This window comes from Ranitomeya variabilis, chromosome 1 (genome assembly GCF_051348905.1).
Source record: "Ranitomeya variabilis isolate aRanVar5 chromosome 1, aRanVar5.hap1, whole genome shotgun sequence".
Classification (NCBI taxonomy): Eukaryota; Metazoa; Chordata; class Amphibia; order Anura; family Dendrobatidae; genus Ranitomeya; species Ranitomeya variabilis.
This window is the reverse complement of record NC_135232.1, coordinates 750,712,665-750,735,603: the sequence shown is the minus strand read 5'-3', so window position 1 is coordinate 750,735,603 and position 22,939 is coordinate 750,712,665. Positions and strand designations below refer to the sequence as shown.

At 46.8% G+C, this 22,939-nt stretch overlaps 1 protein-coding gene across 10 annotated transcripts in view; it reads left to right on the top strand.

The window, feature by feature from the left end:
* FCHO1 (FCH and mu domain containing endocytic adaptor 1) overlaps positions 1-22,441 on the top strand; it is a 143,384-nt gene extending 120,943 nt beyond the window's left edge. For all 10 annotated transcript variants that reach the window (XM_077270493.1, XM_077270437.1, XM_077270474.1 and 7 more), the window contains 3 exons: positions 12,581-12,639; positions 12,823-12,987; positions 21,889-22,441. In XM_077270493.1, the coding sequence (XP_077126608.1) occupies positions 12,581-12,639; positions 12,823-12,987; positions 21,889-21,908 (244 nt within the window). In that variant the 3' untranslated portion in view covers positions 21,909-22,441. The remainder of the gene's footprint in view (positions 1-12,580; positions 12,640-12,822; positions 12,988-21,888) is intronic.
* Positions 22,442-22,939: the final 498 nt, after the last annotated feature.

Here is a 22,939-nt window from a genome sequence, read left to right as displayed (position 1 = left end):
AAATACTGCTCAAAAAAAAAAACCAATGTGTGTACATGAGATTTCTGAAATCTCATAGGCTTTGCTGGTACTGTAAAAAGCAGCTGAAAATTAGCATAAAAAAACGCAGCAAAGACATCCTGTGTGAACTTACCCTTAAGGTACCTTCACACGAAACGACATTATAACGATATCGCTAGCAATCCGTGACGTTGCAGCGTCCTCGCTAGCGATATCGTTTCGTTTGACACGCAGCAGCGATCAGGATCCTGCTGTGATGTCGCTGGTCGCTGAATAAAGTCCAGAACTTTATTTGGTCGTCCGATCGCTGTGTATTGTTGTGTTTGAAAGCAAAAGCAACGATACCAGCGATGTTTTACACTGGTAACCAGGGTAAACATCGGGTTACTAAGCGCAGGGCCGCGCTTAGTTACCCGATGTTTACCCTGGTTACTAGCGTAAAATGTAAAAAAAACAAACAGCACATACTCACATTGCGTCCCCTGCAGTCTGCTTCCTCCTCTGACTCAGCGCCGCAAAGTGAAAGTGAAAGCAGCACAGCGGTGACGTCACCGCTCTGCTCTCACTGTACGGCGCTCAGTCAGTCAGGAAGTGGACGCAGGGGGACGTGAATGTAAGTATGTGCTGTTTGTTTTTTTTAGATTTTACGCTGGTAACCAGGGTAAACATCGGGTTACTAAGCGCGGCCCTGCGCTTAGTTACCCGATGTTTACCCTGGTTACCCGGGGACCTCGGCATCGTTGGTCGCTGGAGAGCGGTCTGTGTGACAGCTCTCCAGCGACCAAACAGCGACGCTGCAGCGATCGACATCGTTGTCGCTATCGCTGCAGCGTCGCTTCGTGTGAAGGTACCTTTAGAGTTCCTTCAAACACATCATCTCTCATAAGCTTTCTGATCTGAGGACCAACAAATACCTGTGAAATTTCTGTGAAATGTACTGGAACCCTTGTGAATTTGTCTTTGCTATGGCTTTTACAAAGTTTTTACTCAATCCCAACTTTATATGTAGTGGAGGAAGAAAGATTTTTGTTGGAGCAACTAAAAGATTATGCTGAACATTGTTTTTACCTGGAGCATAGATGTTTCTGTCCCCAATCACGATGAACATAATGCTCTACTGTATTTCTACCGTCCCATGAACACAAGAAGCAACAATATTTTGTGAAACCTCCTTGCATTGCCATTAGCAGACCAATCACTTTCAAATCTCCACAGATATTCCATTGATGATGCTTAATCAGAGGCGTAGCTAGGGTTGTGGTTCAGGGGGGGCGAAACTTCTGAGCGGGCCCCTAACCAGGTAACCTTGATTACAATTCGGTGACGCGCCCTAATAGTGGAGGAGAACCTCAGCAGATGACCGCGCTGTTACTGAAGATAATCTCTATATAAAGCCCAACATGGATATTACCACCATATGGTCAGTGGTAGATACCAGCCCTACAGAGCATATAAGAGATCACTGCACAGTTTGATGGTGACTTACCGCTGACATCCTTTCTGATGGAATCGTTCATTTTTCTCCTACACCTCATTGGGGGACACCGGACCATGGGTGTTATGCTGCTGCCACTAAGAGGACACTAAGTAAACACAAAGAATAGCTCCTCCCCTGCAGTATACACCCTCCTGCTGGCTCTCAGTGAACCAGTTCTTGCTTAAGGTACCGTCACACTAAACGATATCGCTAGCGATCCGTGACGTTGCAGCGTCCTGGCTAGCGATATCGTTGTGTTTGACAGGCAGCAGCGATCAGGATCCTGCTGTGATATCGCTGGTCGTTGATTAAAGTTCAGAACTTTATTTGGTCGTCAGATCGCCGTGTATCGTTGTCTTTGACAGCAAAAGCAACGATACCAGCGATGTTTTACAATGGTAACCAGGGTAAATATCGGGTTACTAAGCGCAGGGCCGTGCTTAGTAACCCGATGTTTACCCTGGTTACCAGTGTAAAATGTAAAAAAACAAACAGTACATACTCACCTTCTGATGTCTGTCACACGTCCCTCGCTGTCCGCTTCCTGCACTGACTGACTGCCGGCCGTAAGTGAAAGCACAGCACAGCGGTGACGTCACCGCTCTGCTGTTAGGGCCGGCGCTCAGTCAGTGCAGGAAGCGGACGGCGAGGGACGTGAATGTAAGTATGTAGTGTTTGTTTTTTTACATTTTACACTGGTAACCAGGGTAAACATCGGGTTACTAAGCGCGGCCCTGCGCTTAGCAACCCGATGTTTACCCTGGTTACCCAGGGACCTCGGCATCGTTGGTCGCTGGAGAGCGGTCTGTGTGACAGCTCTCCAGCGACCAAACAGCGACGCTGCAGCGATCGGCATCGTTGTCTGTATCGCTGCAGCGTCGCTTAGTGTGACGGTACCTTTAGTGTCTGTAGGAGGCACTTGGGTCTGTTTCAGAAGCCACCGTTTTTATTTTAATTTTTGATTTTTTGTTCTATTTTTTCCTTTAACGGAGCAAATGGGGGCGACTGATCCTTTCTAGGCTTCGATCTCCCCCGAACCATCAACAGGCAAGTACGTAGACCGTCCCTCCCGTATCCTTTCCTGCAACGTTGGATGCCAGCCCTGAGGTCATCTTGCGGGCGACAGTTCCTTCGCGTTCCGATCTCCCCCCCCCCCCCTCCATAGCAGGCGATCACATGGGGTAGCCCTCTATCTACCTCTCCTGGAGCCAGGTGCATAGCCGGACATGATATATATGGCGTCCGTGCAGCCCCCCCTCTGCATCACCACTGATATAGCGGATGACGCATGGTGGCAGAAGCTCTCCACCCCCTCCCTGACTATGGCGACGGTGGATTGAGCACCGGCCCACCGCATCTACCGTGAGTACACTGCGGGGGCCAAGGCGCTTGGGGGATCCTGGTCCCCGGGGTATGGGAGGTCCGCACCTTAACGCCCGGGTCCGTGGGTGGTCTCCAGTGCGGCAATCCTTCAGAGAGTGTGGCTGAAGAATGGCGCTAATAGCGGTCGCAGCGCTGCAGGCCGCAACCGCAGGTTTAAAATTTAGCCCCCGGCTTTTCCCTTTCATACAGGCCGGAGTTTTGGCCACGCCCACCGGCAGTTACCGCCGCCCCCTCTTTCTGGCACTTCTCATTCCCTGAGATACAGTCTCACTTCCTGATCTCGGCGGCCATTTTGGTACACCCACAGGGCTGATGCTGCAGCGCTGCTCCAGCCTTTTCAATCACAGCCTTCAGGATTAGCGATTCCTGTGCATAACTCCCGTGGCATCACACTGCGGACCTCCCCTGGGGACTCAAGACACAGGACCATGGGTAAGCTCCAGAAACATAGCTTAACCCTTCCCCTGCTAGTAAGCGCTTTCCTCCAGGCTTTACTATGTCTCAACCAAAGCCTCACAATAGGTCTGGGAAAACCCACACTGTATTTTTCGCTGCATGTACCTCTTGTAAGGTATCATTACCCCGGGGTCACAATACTGCATTATGCACAGCTTGTGAACCGATGACGGCTCAGGAACCACCTGTTGCTGATACTGAACCCAGCGAGCCTAGTCCCCCTGAGTGGGCTACCTCCCTTTCCTGGTCTATGGCATCCCTGGCAAAAGCGTTAGACTCGTTCCGAGACCCTTCCTCTAACCAGGGCACTAATACGGACGACACTTCCGATGGTCAGAACCCCTCGTACTCCAGGGGTCGTACCTTGCCAAGGAGTTCTCACTCCTCCAGGAAAAGGGCTCAAGCCATATCCCCAGACCATCACCGGTTTTCGGGTTCTGAGAGCTCCATTTCTCGCTCCCCTTCCATTGGGGCTAGTAGAGAACCTGTTTCAGAGGACGATTCTGACACGTCCCTAGATCAGGAATTCCATCACAATCAGGAGACTTTCGACTCTCTAATTGAGTCAGTGAAAAAGGCTTTGAGACTTGAGGAGGAACCCTTATCTAAAACGGATCATGCCGTGTCCTTTAAGAGGACCAAACGAGCTCACAGAGTGTTCGCCACTCATCCCGAGTTTAAGCAAATTGTTGAATCTGACAGGATCCGTCCAGATAAACGATTCACAGGGCAGAAGCCCATGGAGTCCAAATATCCCTTTGCCCAGGATCTAAGAAAAGATTGGTCACAATCTCCCCCAGTAGAGCCTCCGGTATCGCGCCTGGCTACGAAATCTGTTTTATCCTCCTCGGAGGGCGCCTCTATTAAAAATCCAACCGATCGTCAGATCGACAATATGGCGCTTTCAGCTTTTGAAGCCTCAGCGGCCGCACTCTTTCCATCTATTGCCGCTACGTGGGTGGCTGAGGCTATGACCCACTGGGCTGAGGTCTTGTCTTCAGCAGTACTGGATACCAATATTCCCCCCGAGATAGCAGACCTCGCTACTCAGATAGCCAGAGCTGGAGATTTTGTAGTCACCGTGTCCCTGGATGCCGCTGACTGACTGCGCTTCTCAAGCAGCAGCAAATGCCATCACCATCCGGTGGTCCTTATGGCTCAGGGACTGGCGTGAGGATTCTACTTCCAAAAAGTCATTGACTTCTCTCCCATATCAGAGCGGTCGCCTTTTTGGCGAAAAGCTCGACCAGTTAATTTCTAACGCCACTGGAGGGAAGAGTAAATTTCGTCCACAACAGAGACCCTCTCGGCCCTTTCGGAACCTGCAACCACAGGCTCGGTCCCGATTTTTTTTTTTTTTTCTCCTTACAACTCAAACTGGTCCTCTACTTCCACATCTCCTGGTTCCGGCCGGGCACAATGTGGAGACAGAGGTTCACAGGCCTCTTTTAAGCCTTCCCCTTCATGGAGAGGCAGGCCACGGCAGCTGGGATCCAGAGGCGCCAGAACGGGCAGACCTTCCGCACAATGACTCCCTGCGGTATCCGGGGGACACCCTCAAAGTAGGCGGCCGCCTGCTTTCCTTCAGTGCCGCGTGGCTCTCGGTCGCTCACGACGACTGGGTCCGCGATCTAGTGTCCTCTGTATACAAGATAGATCTCTTATCTCGTCCTCCAAACCGTTTTTTCCTGTCTTCTCCTCCCAGGGCAAAAGCATCAGAGTTCTTCAAAGCTATAAGCTCTCTGAGAAAAGACGGAGTTATTATTCCGGTCCCTCAAAGCGAAAGGTTTCAAGGTTTTTATTCAAACCTCTTCATTGTTCCAAAGAAGGACGGTACAGTACGGCCCATACTGGACCTAAAACTGCTGAACAAGTTCGTCAGGGTGTGACGGTTCCGGAGGGAATCGCTTCGTTCTGTCATCGCCTCCATGGAAAAAGGCGAGTTCCTAGCGTCTATAGACATCCAGGACGCATACCTCCACATTCCTATTTTACCTTCTCACCAAAGGTTTCTTCGCTTCGCAGTTCAGGAAGATCACTTCCAATTCGTTGCTCTGCCCTTCGGCCTCGCCACCGCTCCCAGGGTATTCACCAAGGTCATGGTGGCTGCCGTGGCCATACTCTACACCCGAGGAGTGGTGGCGCTCCCGTATTTAGACGATATCCTCATCAAAGGCCCCTCTTTCCTCTCCTGCAAGGAAGCCGTGGCCATCACAATAGATACCCTTTCTCGCCTGGGTTGGAAGATAAACTTCAAAAAATCTTCCTCAGTACCGGCTCAGCGAATTTCCTTTCTAGGAATGATACTCGACTCGTCCCGGGGGTTGGTTCTTCTTCCCCCGGAAAAGATCTGTCTTACAGCGGGAAGCTCAGAAGCTCTCTCAGCCTCGCTCTCACTCTCTGCGCTTCAGTATGAGAGTCCTCGGCAGGATGGTAGCCGCTATGGAGGCGGTTCCATTTGTCCAACTACACCTCCGTCCCCTACAGCATGCCCTCCTGGCTGTTTTGGACAGGAACCCGTTCTCCCTAGACCGTCGGTTCCTCCTTCCCCAGCAAGTCTGACAGTCTCTCAGGTGGTGGACATTGAAATCCTCCCTAAATCAAGGGAAGTCTTTTCTTCCAGTACACTGGCTGGTTGTGACGACAGACACCAGTCTTCTAGGCTGGGGAGCGGTATTCCTTCTTCACACTGCTTGCTCAGGGCCGCTGGTCCTCCCAGGAATCACGCTTTCCAATCAACATCTTGGAAATCCGGGCGATCAGGCTGGCACTTTTCCAGTTCAATCCCTTCCTAGCAGGTCGCCCAATCAGGATTCAGTCCGACAACGCCACTGCAGTGGCATACATCAACCGCCATGGGGGAACCTGCAGCAGGGCGGCCATGACAGAGGTAGGCCACATCCTCCGATGGGCCGAGGAAAACCGCTCAATGATCTCTGCGGTTCACATCCCGGGAGTGGACAATTGGGAGGCAGACTTCCTCAGTCGGCAATGCCTCGACTCCGGGGAGTGTTCTCTCCATCCGGAGATCTTCCACCAGATCTGCTGTCGTTGGGGAACCCCGGACGTGGATATGATGGCCTCACGGCTGAATTCCACGGTTCCCGACTTCATGGCTCGGTCCCATGATCCGGCAGCCATCGGGGCAGACGCTCTTGTACTCCCGTGGCCTCATTTTCGGCTTCCGTACATATTTTCCCCACTTCCTCTCCTGCTGAGAGTCATCAAGAAAATCAGAGCAGAGAGGGTACCGGTAATCCTGATTGCGCCAGATTGGCCGCGCCGAGCGTGGTACGCAGAACTAGTTCAAGTAGTTGTCGACGATCCCTGGCGATTACCGAATCACGCAGATCTGCTATCTCAAGGCCCCTTTTACCACCAGAACTCAGAGGCCCTGTGTTTGACGGCATGGCCGTTGAGTCCTGGGTCCTAACCCAGGCAGGTTTCTCTCCAGATGTTATAGCTACCATGATCAGCGCTAGAAAGCCTATGTCTATGCGTATATATCATCGCACTTGGAAGACTTTCTTTTCATGGTGTAGCGACCGAGGACGTTCTCCTCTACATTTTTCCATCCCTTCCATTCTCGAGTTCTTACAAACGGGTTTGGACTTGGGTCTCGCCCTTAGTTCTCTCAAGGGGCAGATCTCAGCCCTGTCCGTTCTCTTCCAACGCAGGATTGCCAACATATTACAGGTCAAGAAGTTTATTCAGGGAGTCTCCCATCGGGCGCCCCCCTATAGAATGCCGTTGGAACCATGGGATCTTAATCTGGTCCTCGGAGTTTTACAACAGGCTCCTTTCGAACCTCTACAGGAGGTTTCCCTGTCTCTTCTTTCATGGAAAGTTGCTTTTCTAGTTGCGGTCACCTCTATTAGACGAGTCTCCGAGCTGGCAGCTCTGTCCTCTCAAGTTCCGTTCCTGAATTTTCATCAGGATAAGGTGGTTTTGAGGACATCCCCCTCTTTTCTACCGAAAGTTGTATCCTCTTTTCATCTCAATGAGGAGCTTGTCTTACCGTCACTCTGTCCGGCACCAGTCCATCGCATCAAGAAGGCCCTTCACACACTGGATTTAGTGAGAGCTCTTAGGAGATACATCTCACGGACAGTGTCTTTCCGCAGGTCAGATGCCCTATTTGTGCTCCCGGAAGGACTGAGGAAAGGGTTTCCCGCTTCCAAGGCGACAATAGCCAAATGGATCCGTTCAGCTATTCAAGAGTCCTACCTAGTCAGAGGTCTTCCTGTCTCAGCAGGGATTAAGGCTCACTCCACTCGATCAGTGGGTGCGTCTTGGGCCATCCGGCACCAAGCTTCGGCAGCACAAGTTTGTAAGGCTGCGACTTCGTCCAGCCTGCATACCTTTACGAAACATTACCATATTCACTCTCAGGCCTCGGCAGATGCGACCGTCGGCAGACGAATTTTGCTGGCGGCTGTGGCGCATCTGTAACTTGTGGGTGCAATCAGCAATTGCAGTTAATTGTTTCCCACCCAGGGACTGCTTTAGGACATCCCATGGTCCTGTGTCCCCCAATGAGGCGTAGGAGAAAAGGAGATTTTTGTGTACTCACCGTAAAATCCTTTTCTCCGAGCCAATCATTGGGGGACACAGCACCCACCCTGTTAGCCTATTGGCTTTGGGTTTTTTAAGTTAACTTGGTTTTGACATAGTTCATCCTTGTTAAATATTAAGCTCCTACTGCTTTGTTACCGAACTGGTTCACTGAGAGCCAGCAGGAGGGTGTATACTGCAGGGGAGGAGCTATTCTTTCTGTGTTTACTTAGTGTCCTCCTAGTGGCAGCAGCAGAACACCCATGGTCCTGTGTCCCCCAATGATTGGCTCGGAGAAAAGGATTTTACGGTGAGTACACAAAAATCTCCTTTTCCCGTCTTTTCCATCTGGCCCAGACCAACATGACAACTTCTTCCAGCTACAACTCGTCTGCAGAGAATACAACAAAGACACATTTCACTTGTCATATTCCAGCCCCATCACCATCTATTACCAACCTGCACAAACTCCTTATCCTGCCGATACCCCAATACTGAGCCGCTGCTGCCGTATGTGTCCCTATTACTGCCCCTGCTACCCCAATACTGAGCCGCTGCTGCCGTGTGTCCCTATTAGTGCCCCTGCTACCCCAATACTGAGCCGCTGCTGCTGTATGTGTCCCTATTACTGCCCCTGATACCCCAATACTGAGCTGCTGCTGCCGTATGTGTCCCTATTACTGCCCCTGCTACCCCAATACTGAGCCGCTGCTGCCGTGTGTCCCTATTAGTGCCCCTGCTACCCCAATACTGAGCCGCTGCTGCTGTATGTGTCCCTATTACTGCCCCTGCTACCCCAATACTGAGCCGCTGCTGCCGTATGTGTCCCTATTACTGCCCCTGCTACCCCAATAATGAGCCACTCCTGCCGTATGTGTCCCTATTACTGCCCCTGATACCACAATACTGAGCCACTGCTGCCGTATGTTCCTATTACTGCCCCTGCTGTGTGGTTCTCTGTGCCCTCTAAATTCTAAAGCACCTCTCTATAATATAGTAATGCCGGGTGCAAGTGCCCTAGAAAACAGTGCCAATATTTTGCCCCCTAGAAAGTAATAATGGCCTGTGTGCCCCTTTGATAGCTACAGTAACCCGAGTTCCCCTATAACAATAAGTGCCCACTTTACATTTAATAATGTCCCAAGTCTCCCCCCTGTACAGCTCCCCTATACACAGTATGATGCTCTCTTATACACAGTATAATGCCCCCTCACTGTATAGTATCACCCACACAGTATACTGACTCCTTAGTAGCCTCCAAACTGTTTGATGGCTCCAACAATGCATAATGACCCCCACACTGTAATCTCCACACTGTATGATGACCCCCTAGATAGCCTCCATATACAGTAGCATAATGCACCAAATAGTCCACAATATAGTATAATGCACTCCCCATAGGCAGACTCTATAGCATAAGGCAGCCCCCATAGTCAGACCCTGTAATAAGGCAGCCCCCATAGTCAGACCCTGTAATAAGGCAGCCCCCATAGTCAGACCCTGTAATAAGGCAGTACCCCTATAGGCAGACCCTGTAATAAGGAAGACCCTATAGGCAGACCCTGTAATAAGGCAGCCCCCATAGTCAGACCCTCTAATAAGGCAGCCCCCATAGACCCTGTAATAAGGCAGCACCCCCATAGTCAGACCCTGTAATAAGGCGGCAGATACCCATAGGCAGACCCTGTAATAAGGCAGCAGCACCCATATAAAATAAATAAATACTCGCTCCCGCTGTCAGTGTCGGCGACGTCCGACACTGACAGGGGGATGATGGGAGAAAGCGCAGCGATCCTTCTCCCATCAATGCGAGCAGCTGTATCGGCTTAATGCCGGTGCAGATAATCTTCCGATGACGGCGGGGGGGGCCCACTGCTGACATCGGGCCTCCCCGCCTGCTCAGGGGCCCCATAGCGGCAGAGCAGGGAGATCGATTCTCCCTGCTCTGCCGCAGAATGTAACTGTATCGGCGCGCTGCGAGCATCTTGGAGTGCTCATATATTATATTCGAGTCTCTGATGCTGCATGATTTGCAGCTGTTAGACAGCCTCAACACATGTGGGGATTCCCTAACAAATCATGCGGCCGACAGGGACTATAACATAATATAGGAGCTCTGCCAGATGCTCAGATAACACCCGAGCATGCTCGGATAAGAAGTTATCCGAGCACGTTAGTTCATCACTGTTCAAGTCCTCTTCCCCTATGAAGAGGTAATTTGCATATTAAATTGCCCAGAGGAGCACTGCACGCGAATAGGCCTCCTCACCTTGGCATACCAGAGCCGGTATGTTACTCTCCACAAGGAGATACATTACCCCTTTGCATAGTACTGACACTGAATTTTATGGTGAGGACACAGGTGAGGTTTTCTTCTGATGACTTTTCCATGAAAGCCATATTTGTGCAGATGTCTCTTTACAGTAGAATAATGTACCATAACTCCAGTGTCTTCTAAATTTTTCTAAAGATCTTTTGCTGTCAAACAGGGTTTCATATTTGCCGCTATAGCAATCCTATGAGTATCTCTTACTGAAATATTGGTTGGTCTTCCAGACCTTATCTTGACCTCCACTGTTCCTGTTAGAGGGACTCTGTCACCTCAATTTGGCGGGATATTAAAGTGAGTTGTTACCGGTCAGATGGGCGACGTATCCTCGTAATTTCTCCACCCCGCCCGTCCCTTTTTTCCGCAATAGTTTAGTGCATAAGAGTATGCGTGCGCCATAGTTGGCACGTGCGCCTGCAGTCTTCGGTGGCGCACGCGCAGTATGCTTTGCCCTACTGCGGACAAAGCCTAAAACATTACTGCGCATGCGCCCGTGCACTATGTTCCGGAAGTATTTTGCTGTGTTCCGGGACATAGTACGCGGGCGCATGCGCAGTAATGTTTTCGGCTTTGCCCGCAGTAGGGCAAAGCATACTGCGCGTGCGCCACCGAAGACTGCAGGCGCACGTGCCAACTATGGCGCACGCATACTCTTATGCACTAAACTATTGCGGAAAAAAGGGACGGACGGGGTGGAGAATTTACGAGGATACGCCGCCCATCTGACCGGTAACAACTCACTTTAATATCCTGCCAAATTGAGGTGACAGAGTCTCTTTAACTGCCATTTCTTAATTGCCCTTTCCTCAGTTTGAAATGTAACTTGAAAACGCTTTGCTATCTTCTAATGGCCTTCTCCTGCTTTGTGGGCCTCCACCATTTTCCTTTTCAGAGTGCTAGGCAGGTGCTTAGAAGAACCCATGGCTGCTTTTTAGTAATAAGCGAGCGTGCTCGGGTAAGGTGTTATCGGAGCATGCTCGAGTGCTGAAAGAGCATCTTCTGTGTGCTGTAATACTATGTGTCGCCGTGACTGTTCGACAGCCGCAGCACATGCAGGGATTTCCTGTTGGACAATCCTTGCATGTGTTGCCTCTGTCGAACAGCCGCGTGCCGTGCAGCCACTGCGACTCAAACATGGTATTAGAGCACACAGAAGATGCTCTTTCAGCACTTGAGCATGCTCTGAAAACGCCTTACCTGAGCATGCTCGCTCATCTCTATTGCTGTTTTTTGGCACAAGGTTAGAGGAGGTTGGGTTTTTATAAAGCTGGGAAATTTGCATCACCTGGCCTTTCCTAATGATGATAGTGAACAAGCCATAACCCTAACGGGCTAATTAAGGTCTGAAACTTGGGTCAAAGTTATCTGAACACTAATGATGAGTGAACATGCTCAGATAACCTCTTATCTGAGCATGCTCTGGTGTCATCAGAGCATATGGGCGTGCTCATATATTATGTTCAAGTCTCTGTGGCTGCATGATTTGCAGCTCTTCGACAGCCTCCACACATGTGGGGATTGTGAAACAAACAGGCAATCCTCACGTGTTGTGGCTGTGTAATCTCCTAAGGGTGCCCAAGTTTTGCATTGGCCCATTTTCCTTTTTGTAAATTTCAAAATGTAAAAAATGACAATATATGTATTTTTGCCTAAAATACACTAATTATGCAAATTGTCTCTTCAGAGAGGAAGAGAGCTAGAACTCTAGTGCCACCTATTGGAAGGTAGCAATCCTACAAGTCAATGTTGACCCTTTAACGAGCCTTGTCACATGCCTAAAATACAAATGAAATGTCATCTTTAACTCTTTTAGAGATCATTTCATCTTCAGCTTGCTTAACAGTTCACAATAACAGTGCGGTAATACAGCGTACAGATAAAAATAGGTTTGTCAGCCTGGGTGGAGAAAAAATTCTGTGTTTAAAAAAAAAAAAAAATAATAATAATAAATAAATAAATAAATCGTGTTAATAATAATTAAAGAAAGTGTTTCCTCCAGAAAACTAGCCCAAATCTGGACCAAAAGTCACAAGATTCTTGGGCATCTCAGAGTTGTCCCAAAACTTTGCGACATTTGACATATTCACACTACAGGTAGCTCAGGCAAAATGAGCGAAGCTGGGTTTGGGGTTTGGCAGTTTTATACCAGAAATGTTGCTACGGTCCCTGACAAGGGGCACGTCACTGATGAAATGCAGTGAATTTATTAAGTTGTGTGCATTTCTTAGTTTGGCACCTCTTATTCCTGCACACTCAATTAATAACTGTTAGTAAATCTGGGCCATTGAAAGGTGCAGAGGTCTAAATCTGCATCAGTGTCCTGGTAAAGTAATGTAACATGTATCTGGCAACAAACAAATTAGTTTTCTTTGTTTTCCCAGCTCGGAGAGAAGACTGCTGTGGCAAATACCCAACCCGTCACCTGGCAAGGAAAAAGATGGTAAAGGGATATTAAACAGACAATACGTAAAATAATGGGGCATTTGGGTAACTTTTATACAGTTATCCGCTCTGCTAGTTTGCAGTGAACATGTGTATTTTTTGTAAAATACTACCTGAAAAAACCTGTATATGGTACGTGTGTGTGTGTGTGTGTGTGTGTTGACCTTGCTCAATCTTCCAGGCTACGGGAAGCTGTATGCCCGCTGGCAGCCTCATCGTAGTTGCAGCACTCCCTCTCCGGCTGCGGCACAGTTCACATGTGAGGGTCGCACACTGTCTGGGGTGGACATAGAGCTTGTTGGATCAGGTTATAGGATGTCGCTGGTCAAGAAAAGGTTTGCAGCAGGTAATGATTTTTTTCAGCATTTTGCACTTTGAAGTTTGCTAAAATCTCTTCTTGATTTCGTGCACTAAATAGTTAACAAAGAATATAGATATGATTGCTGTTATATTCTATGCTACCTAAGAAGGTGTATACGGAATATTCCATCCTCAATATATAGAAAAAATGCTGCAGGCCAACATATGGCTAGCTCCTAATTTATTAGCTGACCCAGATAAAAACATTTGTATGAAGTTCAGGAGAAGCTCATGGCAACAGAAAAGGATGCAATGTATTTTGTATGGGCTACTCCTATTTTTCCTTACATCTTTACTTTTATACATTTTATTTTATTATATTTTTTTTTTTACATTTTATGACTTTCCTCATATTACTCAAGCACAAAAAACTGGATTGTTAGATGTTGTACACTGTGTGTATACAGAATGTAAGGTGGACAGAGGTGTATGCCGAAGATAACCTTGTAAACGGACGACCATTTCTAATAACGTTATCCAGTTATGACCAGCCAGGAGTCTCTTTTACATGCAGTGGCTAGCTTCATGGGCAATTGTTTTTCCATTACAATTCTAAACCAATTGGCTTCTATAATATGTTTCACAGTACATAGCTGGCTGCAGAATGGGTTAACTCTGCATCAGTCAGTGAGCTCATTCTGACATAAGTTTGTAACTCTTGTCTTATATCTACAGAGCTCCTCTATCTCATATCAATACATCAAAAGTGAGCTTAATGGCCACTCACCTGAGAGGAATCTCACCTTTGGCTTCTCTGTGGGCTTATAAAAAATGGCCAGCAATAGAGAAACTATGGTTAGCGCCTATTCATCCAAACTCCTATTAATTGTCTGGCCGATAACTTATGATGTCTACTCGGCTTCTGGGACCAATGCAGGTTACTAGAGATATCTGGCTCGCCTACAGAAGATGTTTTAATCTTTCATCTATGAATTTCCCTATGGCATCATTCATCTACCAACCCTTATTACCAAATAGCTTAGAATTCTCAATGGTTCCCCTGTGGATTTCAGCCAGTCTATTAGGTTTGCGGATATGGTCGATGGGAACTCATTGGCGATTGACACATTTCAACATATGAAACCTCATTTCGCTGTTACCAACCGTGAATTTTTCCCATACATACAGATCAATCATTTATTAACATCTATCTTTGGCTCCTTTTAAAGTTTCATCCCCAACTGAGTTTGAACGGATATACAGGAGAGGCCCGTCCACTAAGAGGTTGAGATCTGATATTTCTAGGATAATGAACTTATCTCAAGGGGCCTCATTTGTCAAACATTCCTATATGACTAGATGGCAGTCCTCCTTGGGTAGAGAATTTGGACTAAAGCCACTATAACTTTAATGTGTACCTTATGTAAAGAAAACCAATATAATATTCCCATGTCATGGTACCACTCCTTCATAACTTCTTAATAAGAGGAATCCCCAAATTTTGGGTACCTGCTGGGTCTTCAGTGGGTTCTCTATTACATGACCAGAAGATGTTTAATTGTCTTCATTTTGGGTGATAGTCAAGTCAGATTTCAGGCGGTGTTATTAAGTGGTTCCCTTAGGCCCATCGGTCTATCTCCTCAACATTTCTCTTAGACGCATGGGTAGAATTTCGTTCATCCTTCTCTTGCATTTATTAATGGCTGCCAGGTGTTTGATAGTTTGTTACTGGAAGCAGGTATTCCCTCCCTCTCGCCAAGAGATCTCGGAAGAATTTGCAATATTTTCACATGGAACACAACTTGCATATTGAATGCATTTGAGACAATTTGGGCACCTTGGGACCATTTGTGGGCACAACAAGACTTCTTGTTCGTTTTTTTTTTTTTTACTACCTCCCTCCCAGTCCTCTTGTGTCTTGGTCCTTTGTATTGTGTACTGTTAGCAGTGTATGTCAATACCAAACAAAATTGAAGTGGAGTAGCTCCTTTTATAGGAGACCATACGGTGCGAGGGGCAAAGTAAAGAGAGGAAGCCAGGGAGAAAGTAGTTTAGGATGGATGCGATGTGGATTGTATATTTTATTATAATGAACAAAGAAGGCTTTAAACTCAAGGTGTCCATATTTTAAGGAACTGGATTGGTGTGAAAAACCCACTGAGAGGGCTATATCAAATGAATATTATTTATCCAAGAGTTTCACTGCTGGGCATGCACATAAAGTGCAGCACAGATTCATCTCGGCTAAAAGCCGAGATCCTCAGATCCAGAACAGAACAAACATTTATAGGACACTTCATATTTCATACAGGTATAAAGTCCCTCTGCTTGCTGTCTCCTGCAACATATTCAAATGCTGCAACTTCCTACCTCTGATTGCTGTCTCATCTGCTGCTATAGACTCTAATGGTATAAAGTCCCTCTGCTTGCTGTCTCCTGCAACATATTCAAATGGTGCAACTTCCTACCTCTGATTGCTGTCTCATCTGCTGCTATAGACTCTAATGGTATAAAGTCCCTCTGCTTGCTGTCTCCTGCAACATATTCAAATGGTGCAACTTCCTACCTCTGATTGCTGTCTCATCTGCTGCTATAGACTCTAATGGTATACACTTCATCTGCTTTCTGTCTGCTGTCTGTCATCTGCCACTCTACCATCTAGCAACATATTTTAGGGTACTGTCACACAGTGGCACTTTGGTCGCTACAACGGCACGATGCGTGACGTTCCAGCGATATAGTTACGATATCGCTGTGTCTGACACGCTACTGCGATCAGGGACCCCGCTGAGAATCGTACGTCGTAGCAGATCGTTTGAAACTTTATTTCGTCGTCAAGTGTCCTGCTGTGGCGGCATGATCGCAGCGTGTAACAAAGGTGTGCATGATATTCCCAATGTCCCGTATGACTTCTACATCGCAACTACGTCATGAAATTATCGCTCCAGCGCCGTGCATTGCAAAGTGTGACCGCAGTCTACGACGCTGGAGCGATAATCAAGCGACGCTGCAACGTCACGGATCGTGCCATCGGAGCGATCAAAGTGCCACTGTGTGAGAGTACCCTTAATGTGCCTGCTTAATGATTGAGTAAATCGTACAATGCAACAAATTATACCAGTTTGATGTATATCCATTACTGTAGCCACTCTAGATACTATCAGGTGAAGGTGTTATAGCATGTTGCCAGCCACAATGTGTTTGATCATTTAACCACCCCCTGGAGTGCTGGCCCCAGCTGCCAAATTATCCCCACCCTGGTCCCACAATCCATCTCTTCTGACCCAGCAGTCTGGACTATAAATTTAGAACCATCCTTAGGGGTGCACGCAAGCGTCCCAGAAGGAATGCGTCACGAAGATAAGCGTCGTGATACAGCAGTTACTCCATGGCAGTTAGTCAGGGCAGGAGTCAGGTAACCCACACTCTGCTCTCCCTTCTATCAATGTGCTTTATTCCTATCCTCCTATGTTCCCTTGCAATCCACTTTCACCGCCCAATCCCCCCTCCATCACGACTCATATACATCAGCTCCTCTCTCATTCCCTCTCCCATGTACAGCTCCAATGCACTTCTCACCTTCCTGGAAAACCTCAGCCCATCTTGCCCAAACACACTGCACAAAAAAACTTCATACACTTCCAAAAACTACTTGCTTTGTATCTTCTTACTCCTACTGATTTTTGGGGGACATCTCCCCCAACCCCAGTCCCCTAACCTCAAGCGCTACCCTACCTCATATCAAAACCATACTAACCTTATTAATATTTCTTGCACTCCCTCACCTCTCTCTTTCAATTGTGCCCTTTGGAATCCACGGTCTGTATGTAACAAGCTTCCTTTCCTGCACAACTACTTTGTGAACAACTCTCTGAATCTGTTGGCCCTCACTGAAACCTGGATCCAGGACTCTGACACTGTCTCCCCCGCTGCCATTTCTCATGGTGGCTTACAATTCTCCCCTTCCCCGAGACCCACAAACAGACAAACAGACCTGGTGGTGGAGTCGGCATACTCCTGTCCCCACTATGCACGTTTCAGATTATACCCCCAGTTCCATCACTCTCATTCCCTTCTTTTAAGGTCCACACCATCAGGCTCTTTCGTCCCCTCTCCCTTAGAGTAGCAGTCATATACCGGCCCCCTGGCTCACCCACCCACTTCCTGGACCACTTCTCAGCCTGGCTGCCGCACTTCATGTCCTCAGAACTTCCAACCCTTATCCTGGGAGACTTCAGCATCCCCATTAACAGCCCCACTTCCACATCTGCATCCCAGCTTTTATCACTAACCACTTCTCTAGGCCTCTCACAGCTCTCAACCTCTGAAACACACAAAGACAGTAATACCCTGGACATGGTCTTTGTCCGGCTCTGTTCAATCTCCTACCTAGATAACTCACCTCTTCCTCTCTCTGACCACAACATTCTATCCTTCACACTCACAATTACTCCCCCACCCCAGCACTCTCCTACCTACAACACATTTAGAAATCTACATGCCATTAACCCTCATACACTTTCAGACTCCCTACACTCATCATTGTCCCCAATCTCTTCTTTTTCATGTCCTGATCTGGCTGTACATCACTACAACGACACTCTTAGAAGCACCCTTGAACAAGTAGCTCCCTTCACCCTCAGAACCTCCAAACACAGAGTGAAACAGCTCTGGCTCACATCGCAAACCCGATTTCTCCAGCGATGCTCTAGGAGTGCTGAACGCTTATGGAGGAAAACACGCACAGCAGAAGACTTCACACACTTCAGATTTATGTTAAGAACCTATAACTCTGCCCTTCACCTCGCCAAACAGACCTACTACACCACCCTGATCTCCTCACTATCCAGCAACCCCAAGAAACTTTTTAACACCTTTCACTCCCTCCTCAGGCCAAAAGCACAAGATCCTATCACAGACATTTGTGCTGATGACCTGGGCTCCCACTTTATAGAGAAAAAAGACAATATCCGTCAGGAAATCCGCTCCCAGACACCAAGTGCAATGACTCCCATCCCTCCCTGCATCTCCCCTGGCTCACTCTCACATTCGATCCCATCACAGAAGAAGTCTCCAAGCTCATCTCCTCTTCTCGTCCGACTACATGCACTACCGACCCCATTCCCTCACACCTCCTCCAGGTCTCTCTCCAGTTGTCACAACTCACCTAACTACAATCTTTAATCTCTCCCTCTCCTCTGTCATTTTCCTCTCCTCCTTCAAACACACTATCATTACTCCATTGCTAAAAAAAACCGCCCTCGACCCATCCTGCACAAACAACTACAGACCAGTCTCCAATCTCCCCTTCATCTCTAAACTCTTGGAGCGCCTGATCTACTCCCGCCTTACCCGTTACCTCTCCACTCATTCCCTCCTAGACCCTTCACAGTCTGGTTTCCGCCCCCTACATTCGACAGAAACTGCACTCATCAAGGTGACCAATGACCTTCTGACAGCAAAATGTAACTGTGACCACTCTCTGCTCATTCTTCTCGACCTTTCTGCAGCTTTCGACACTGTTGACCACCCTCTCCTACTCTCTAGGCTCCAGTCACTAGGCATTAAGGACACTGCTCTCTCCTGGTTCTCCTCCTATCTTTCTGACCGCTCCTTCAGTGTTCTGTTCTCTGGTTCCACTTCATCTCCTCTTCCTCTCACTGTTGGGGTACCTCAGGTCTCAGTCCTTGGCCCCCTTCTCTTCTCCCTTGCCCCAATTGGACAGACCATCAGCGGATTTGGCTTTCAGTACCATCTTTATGCTGATGACACACAACTATACACGTCATCCCCTGACCTTACCCCCGCTGCACTATAGAACGCCACTGAGTGTCTGTCTACAGTCTCCAACATCATGTCCGCTCTCTATCTGAAACTCAACCTCTCCAAAACTGAACTCCTTCTGCTCCCGCCATCTACTAACCTCCCTAAATCTGACATTTCCCTCTCTGTGGGTGGCACCATAATAACACCCCGGCAGCAGGCGCGCTGTCTGGGTGGCTTACACCTAAAGAACCTCTCTAGAATCCACCCTTTTCTTACCATGGAGACAACAAAAACCCTCACTGTTGCCCTGATCCATTCCCGCCTTGACTATTGCAATGCTCTATTAATTGGCCTCCCCCTCACTCGACTTTCCCCTCTCCAGTCCATCCTTAATGCAGCAGCCAGGGTCATCCAGCTGACTAATCGTTACTCAGATGCATCCGCTCTTCGCCAGTCATTACACTGGCTGCCCATTCATTACAGGATACAATTCAAAGTTCTTGTTCTCACCCACAAAGCTCTCCACAGTGCGGCACCCCCATACATCTCCTCCCTCATTTCGGTCTATCGGCCTAGCCGACTGCTGCCCTCTGCAAATGACTTTCGACTAACCTCGGCACTAATCCGTACCGCCCACTCCCGACTCCAAGACTTCTCCCGTGCTGCGCCAATCCTCTGGAATGCTCTACCACAAGATATTAGGACCATCCACAACTTGCATAGTTTTAGGCGCTCCCTCAAAACACATTTGTTCAGAGCTGCCTACCACATTAACTAATCAAAGTCATTTTATGTTTGTGTGTGTGTGTGTGTGTAGCCCTTTCACTATCTCCATCTATCCCCCACCCCCTGAAGATGGCTGGACCATCATTGTAAATACATCGTTGTAAATACACACCTCTACTTTGTATCTCCCCCACCTCATTGTAGATTGTAAGCTCTCACGAGCAGGGTCGTCTTATTTTGCTTTATTATTGTATTGTTAACATTGTTACCTATGATTGTTGTTTGAAACTGTTAAACTATAAAGCGCTGCGGAATATGTTGGCGCTATATAAATAAAGATTATTATTATTATTATTATTATTATTATTATTATTATAACTTTTCCAAATTACTATGAAAAAATATTCAGCACTTACTGCATTGTGTGACTGTACCCAATTTATTATATATTTTAAGAGTCTGCGTCTATCCATCTTATACCGACTGCACCAAAATGGGCACCGACTCCCGATTTCACAGCACTGGTGCATAGCTAGATCAGCTCTGGCAGTGATGCACAGCAAAGGGGCTGTTTTCCCTTGTAACTGTGGCTCCTGTGGATGCCCCAATTAGGCTACGTGCCCACAATCAGGAATGGTAGCGTTTTGAACTACACGTGTTTTTGCTATGTCCAAAACGCTGTGTTCTAATTACCGCTCTTGTTTGATACTACATGCAGATTTACTGCATGTAATGACATTCTATTGGTCAAAATACACAGCAAAGACTACCATTTCCGCTACAGAAATTGACACCCTGCGGCTCACAAACCCGCATCGTGAGTGTGTTTACGCAGCATTAAATAGACTCGGCGCAAATGCATTGCGTCTAACACGCTACTATTCCTGATTGTGGGAACACAGCTTTACAGTTGGAAACGAGTACAACAAAGAAAAAAATGTTCACTAGACATCTTTAAGGTATAATATGATTATTGAAATTAAAACACCAAAAAGGAAAAGTCATGGAATTATAGAAATTACAGGATGAATAGACATGGTAATGATAAGCAAATCACGAAAACAAATGGAAATAACCTTTTTAAAACATCTCAATTCATTCAGAAATGAGTATGATCACCATGCTCAGAAGCACACGCGCTTGCACACATCTTGGCATGCTATCAATGAGGTTTTTAAATGGTTGCCTGAGGATTTTACCAGCAGCGGATCTTCATAATTTGCCTGCCCAAGTACATTCAGCGTGGCAGTAGATTCCTCACACAATGATTAATGCCCTCGTTGATTAGCAAAATTAGGATTATTTAGTCTGCAAAAAAGACTGAGGGGCGATCTAATAAATAACCATGTATAAGTATATAAGGGGACAATACAAATATAAATTTCCGAGGATCTGTTTATACCAAGGAAGGTGACCGTCACAAGGGGGCATTCTCTGCGTCTGGAGGAGAGAAGGTTTTCCACCGACATAGAAGAGGATTCTTTACTGTTAGGGCAGTGAGAATCTGGAATTCCTTGCCTGAGGAGATGGTGATGGCAAACTCAGTCGAGGGGATCAAGAGTGGCCTGGATGTCTTCCTGGAGCGTAACAATATTCCATCTTACAGTTATTAGGTTCTTTAGAAGGACGTAGATCTGGGGCTTTATTCTGATGGAATATAGGCTGAACTGGATGGACAAATGTCTTTTTTCGGCCTTGCTATGTTACTATGATAGTATGCCAAGGTGTGTAAATGCATGTGCTTCTTAATGTGGCGCATCTTTTCATGGGGTAACACTGAAGATGACCCTTTCATGCAAAGTAGTCAATGTACAACTGTTAAAATTTTGTGTGTCCTCTAAGTAACTCCGCACACAGCCATTAATGACTAAACTACCTCTAAGTGACAATGGCCAAATTGTGCCCAAAGTGTCAATACTTTGTGTGGCCACCATTATTTTCAAGCACTGCCTTAACTCTCTTGGGCATGGAGGTCACTAGAACTTCACAGGTTGCCACTGGAATCCTCTTCCACTCCTCTATGGTGACATTATGGAGCTGGTGGATGTTAGAGACCTTGCGCTCCTCCACCTTCCATTTGAGGATGCACCACAGATGCTCTATAAGTCTATAGGGTTTAGGTTTGGAGACATGCTTGCCTAGTCCAGTGCCTTTACCCTCAGTCTCTTTCGCAAGGTAGTGGTCGTCTTGGAGGTATGTTTGGGGTCGTTATCATGTTGGAATACTGTCCTGCGGCCCAGTTTACAAAGTGAGGGGATCATGCTCTGCTTCAGTATGTCATGCTACATGTTGGCATTCGTGGTCCCCTTAATGAACTGTAGCAGAAGGATTGGTGAAGAGCATTCTAAAATGAGCTGATCATTATTGGGGGAGTCATGTATGGTGTGTGTGCATTTTCAGAGGTGACAAATTATTTTTTCTTATTACTGAGTTATATTTCTGTGTTTTATTTTAGGTAAATATCTTGTTTGCTGAGACCAGATCAAGTTTACTTGGGAAACTGCAGTTTCCAGTCTGGAGAGTGGCTGTGCTCAGAAGAGGGTGGAAGATTCACATAAAGGGATGTTGCCTGTAAACGTAGTATGGATTGTACAAGCACTTTAGAATTTTTAAGGAGATTGTTGGATATTTTTGTGGCATTTGGCACTGGTGTGAGCAGTTCTACTCGGACTGCACAAGAGAGCATTCCAGGGCACTTCTGAAATCATCATTTAATTAGTATTTGCAGTTTGATCATTTTCATAAGAGGTTTAGTAGTCCCCTAGTTCAGTTACAGGGGTTATACAGTATTTTCTTATGTCTGCTGAAGCTAATGCATTGTGTATGTGAGAATGATGCCTAGAAACTCTACATTTATAAGAATACATTGCACATGCGCACTGTATGTACATATTTGTACTGGTTCCACCATTTAGTTTTGTCTTTCTGAAAGGTTATGTATTAGAAAAAATATATTATAAAGGTATATATATTGTGTGTACATATCCAATAAAAATGATGGCTGTCAAGATGAAGAAGTGGTGCTGGTTTGTTCGAGATCTAAGCGAAAGTGAATGGTGCTTCTTGGTGTATGTAACTTTTTTCCTTTTTTAAAATTTAAAAACAAAATAAAAAAAAATTAAACCAATAAATGTATACAGTATAGTTATGTAATAGAAAAAATAAATGCAGTACACATTTGGTATCGCTGCTTCAGGAACGACGCAACCTATAAAACTGTCATATTAGTTAACCACTTCAGTAAATACCGTTAAAAAAAATAAATGTGGCAAAAAAAATTCGTTTTCATCATACCGCTGAACAAAAAGTGGAATAGAATGTGATCAAAAAGTCAAATGGAAATAAAAATGGTATGGCTGAGATTCTCCTCTTGTCCCACAAAAAACAAGCTGCCATACAGCTCCATCAGCGGCAAAATAAGTTAGAGAGCTCCAGAATAAAGAAAAATCCTGCAGGACATGCAAGGTCCCCCTGCTTATGCCAGCACATGTCAAGCCCATTTGAAG